Genomic DNA, 2,913 nt, shown 5'->3' on the forward strand with positions numbered 1-2,913 from the left:
AATAGGATGCCATCATTTTGTTTTATTTTTTATTTTTACTTTTTATTTTCATGGGTTTTTGGGGAACAGGTGATGTCTAGTTACATGAATATGTTCTTTAGTGGTGATTTCTGAGATTATGGCGCACCCATCACCCGAGCAGTATACACTCTACCCAATGTATAGTCTTTCATGCCTCACTCTCCTCCCACGCTCTCCGTGGAGTCCCCAAAGTCCACTGTACCATTACTATGACTTTGCATCCCTACAACTTAGTTCCCACTTATGAGAACATACAACGTTTGGTTTTCCATTCCTGAGTTACTTCACTTAGAACAATGGTCTCCAATTCCCAGGTTGCTGCGACTGCCATTATTTCATTCCTTTTTATGAGGATGCCATTGTTTTGGACCAAACTCCTGCACTAAGCCCCAACAGACTAGACTAAATATCAACATGGAGTTACCCATGCTCACAAAACTGAAACTGAGTTGCTTTGTGGCCTTCTGAGAAATCAGGAGAGAGGTAACAGCCTAATTTCCCAAACAGGCCAGTTTAAACCTTCAATCCCCATGATAACGAAGTTCCCTGTTTTAACTCTTTTTTGTTTGTTTTTGAGACAGAGTCTTGATCTGTTGCTCAGGCTGGACTGCAGTGGCAGAATCATGGCTCATTGCAACCTCGAACTCCTGAACTGAAGGAATCCTCCTGCCTCAGCCTCCTCAGTAGCTGGGACTACAGGTACACACCACCACACCCGGCTGCTGTTGTTCTTACAATAGTAACCTGATATTAACCAATCAGTTTTCTATTATTCTGTTTCACTGCCCCACCTTACAAGGAAAGTAACTTTGAAATGACCAACTTGTTTTTTGTTGTTTCTTCCTTCTTCAGCCCTTTTTCTGTCTATAAAGCCAACCACATCTGCTCCATTCAAGGGAACACCTATTCTGTTTTATGGAATGAAGTGGTGCCTGAATCTAGAATTGCAATAAAGCCAAGTGAGATCTTTAAATTCGTTGTAATTTTGCCTGACACTGTAGCATGCTTTGCTGACCTGTAGGGACTGTATTTGAAAACGACGTCTTAAGAATATTCCAAGATATTGGAATTTTAAACTTTCCATGTTTGCTGTTTTGACTATTTTCTGTCTTTTCCTGTAAAGTTTATTTTCCGGGCCAGCAGGAAAGGGAAAGCTGGGTAGATGATCCCAGGCCCATTTGGGAGAAGGACGGGTCATGGTTACCTCCAAGTACACAAGATCTGTAGGAGTGATCTAGGTGGCCTTTGGGGAAGATTAATTTGGGGGCAGTAATCAATATGGAGACTACAATAATGATAAACACTTGAGGAAAGCTAGGGAAAGCTGGATGAGAGAGAAGAAACTGAATTCAAATAGGAAGACGAATTAGCAAGATTCAGTGATTGAACAGGGTGTCTGTTAAGGATCCTACCAGGCAAGATTTCAAGTCTTGGTCACTCATAAGCTGCACCAGTAATGCCATTGCTCTTGAGAAGACAATCAGTTTAGGAAACTTTCCTTACAGATCAGAGTACAACCTTTAGCAAGTATTTATGCAAGCAGTATCTTGGCAAGTGTTCTTCTTGTAAATTCTTATACTTCTCGTTGTCATAACTTTTGAAAATGCTATTACAGGTTAATACCCAGATGGCAGAATTAGGAATTAAGAGTGTGAAAGTTAATCATTCGAATTGGGTCACTCTTGTCATAGCCAACTAAGAGTAGAGAAGCCAGTGGTGGGGGAAGCCCTCAGGGCACATAACATTGCTCCAAGAATGGAATTCTCTGCAAGCCTGGCTGCTGAAACCACCTGCTGTAACCTGAAACAAGTTTTATCTTCAGGTTTTAGCTTCTGAAAGAACCTGCTGCAGCTGTAGGGCAAGTTTTACCAACCCCCTTCACTCACCAATCAGAACTAACCAGCTGCCCAAAACTTTATAAATGTCAATGAACTTTCTGGAAAAACAATAGATAACTTTTTTTTTTTTTAAATAAAACCCCTAACTCCTCTTTGTTCTTCTCACATACTGAAGACCACCCTGTATTTGTAATAACCTGAACTTGCAATTCCTGTGTCCCAAATGAAACGCTAAATGTAGAGATTCGTCTCTTCGTATTTGACTTCGACAGGGGACGCAAGCAAAACCACACATTTAAAAACAGACTTGGTAAAATCAGCCAATTATGAAAAGAAACGGACGATTCCTTTTTCTCTTCTGGTTTAGTCTTCGCCCCGCAGCCTCCGCGATTCTTTCCAACGGCGGTTCTATCCCGTGACCTTTTCACTTTCCAAGTCAACGTACTGGGGGGGTCGTTACACACGCTGAGGGCCCGGAACGCACGGCTCCTCGCCTGCAAATTCCGAGAGTCCGGATTTTGGGGCTGCCGCGCGGCCACACCACCGAGCAGTTCGTACCCACATGGGGAAAAGGCCCTGGCCCTCGCCCTCGCCCCCGACCGGCGCGTGGCGGGGCGCGTGGGTCTTCGAGGGCCCGCGACGCGGCGCACATGCCGGTGCCCGCCTCCCGCGTCGGCAAGAAGACAGGGAGCTCGGACACGGGGAGGCTGACCCGGAGCCTACCCATGAGGCAGCGCGCCGGCTGCACGAGAGCCCCCCCCTTTCCACGGCTCGGCTGCCAGCTCCGCAATGGGAGCCGCCGCCGTCGCCGCAGTGTAGTTTTTCGTGCTCCTCCTTTTCCTCCTCCTCTTTCTCCTCCTCCTCAGGGCTCCAGTCAGGCCGATCCGCTCCGCTCACGGTAAGCGCCCCCCGCCCCCGCCCTCCCTGCGCTGCAGCAGGCAGAGGCCCTCCCGCGCGGCCTGCGCCGCCTCACTCCGGGGCGCTGGACTGGGGTCTTGAGGCCGGCGCGGGTCGTCGGGAGCGCCCAGGGCGCGGGGAGGAGACCGCTGCGCGG

At 47.9% G+C, this 2,913-nt stretch overlaps 1 protein-coding gene across 11 annotated transcripts in view; it reads left to right on the forward strand.

Annotated features, from left to right (window-relative positions):
- The first annotated feature begins 2,021 nt into the window (after positions 1-2,021).
- ZNF280D (zinc finger protein 280D) overlaps positions 2,022-2,913 on the forward strand; it is a 102,240-nt gene continuing 101,348 nt past the window's right edge. For 3 of the 11 annotated variants that reach the window (XM_017896621.1, XM_017847051.1, XM_017847055.1), the window contains exon 1: positions 2,678-2,757. Coding sequence is in view for 4 of the 11 variants with exons in the window: in XM_017847057.1 (XP_017702546.1) it covers positions 2,510-2,757 (248 nt within the window). In the remaining 7 variants the exon portion in view is untranslated. Of the gene's footprint in view, positions 2,758-2,913 lie in introns of all 11 variants that reach the window. The other 8 variants (XM_017896617.1, XM_017896629.1, XM_017847057.1 and 5 more) reach the window with 7 other exon arrangements.

Source organism: Rhinopithecus bieti, unplaced genomic scaffold (assembly GCF_001698545.2).
Source record: "Rhinopithecus bieti isolate Rb0 unplaced genomic scaffold, ASM169854v2 scaffold_947, whole genome shotgun sequence".
NCBI classification, from domain to species: domain Eukaryota; kingdom Metazoa; phylum Chordata; class Mammalia; order Primates; family Cercopithecidae; genus Rhinopithecus; species Rhinopithecus bieti.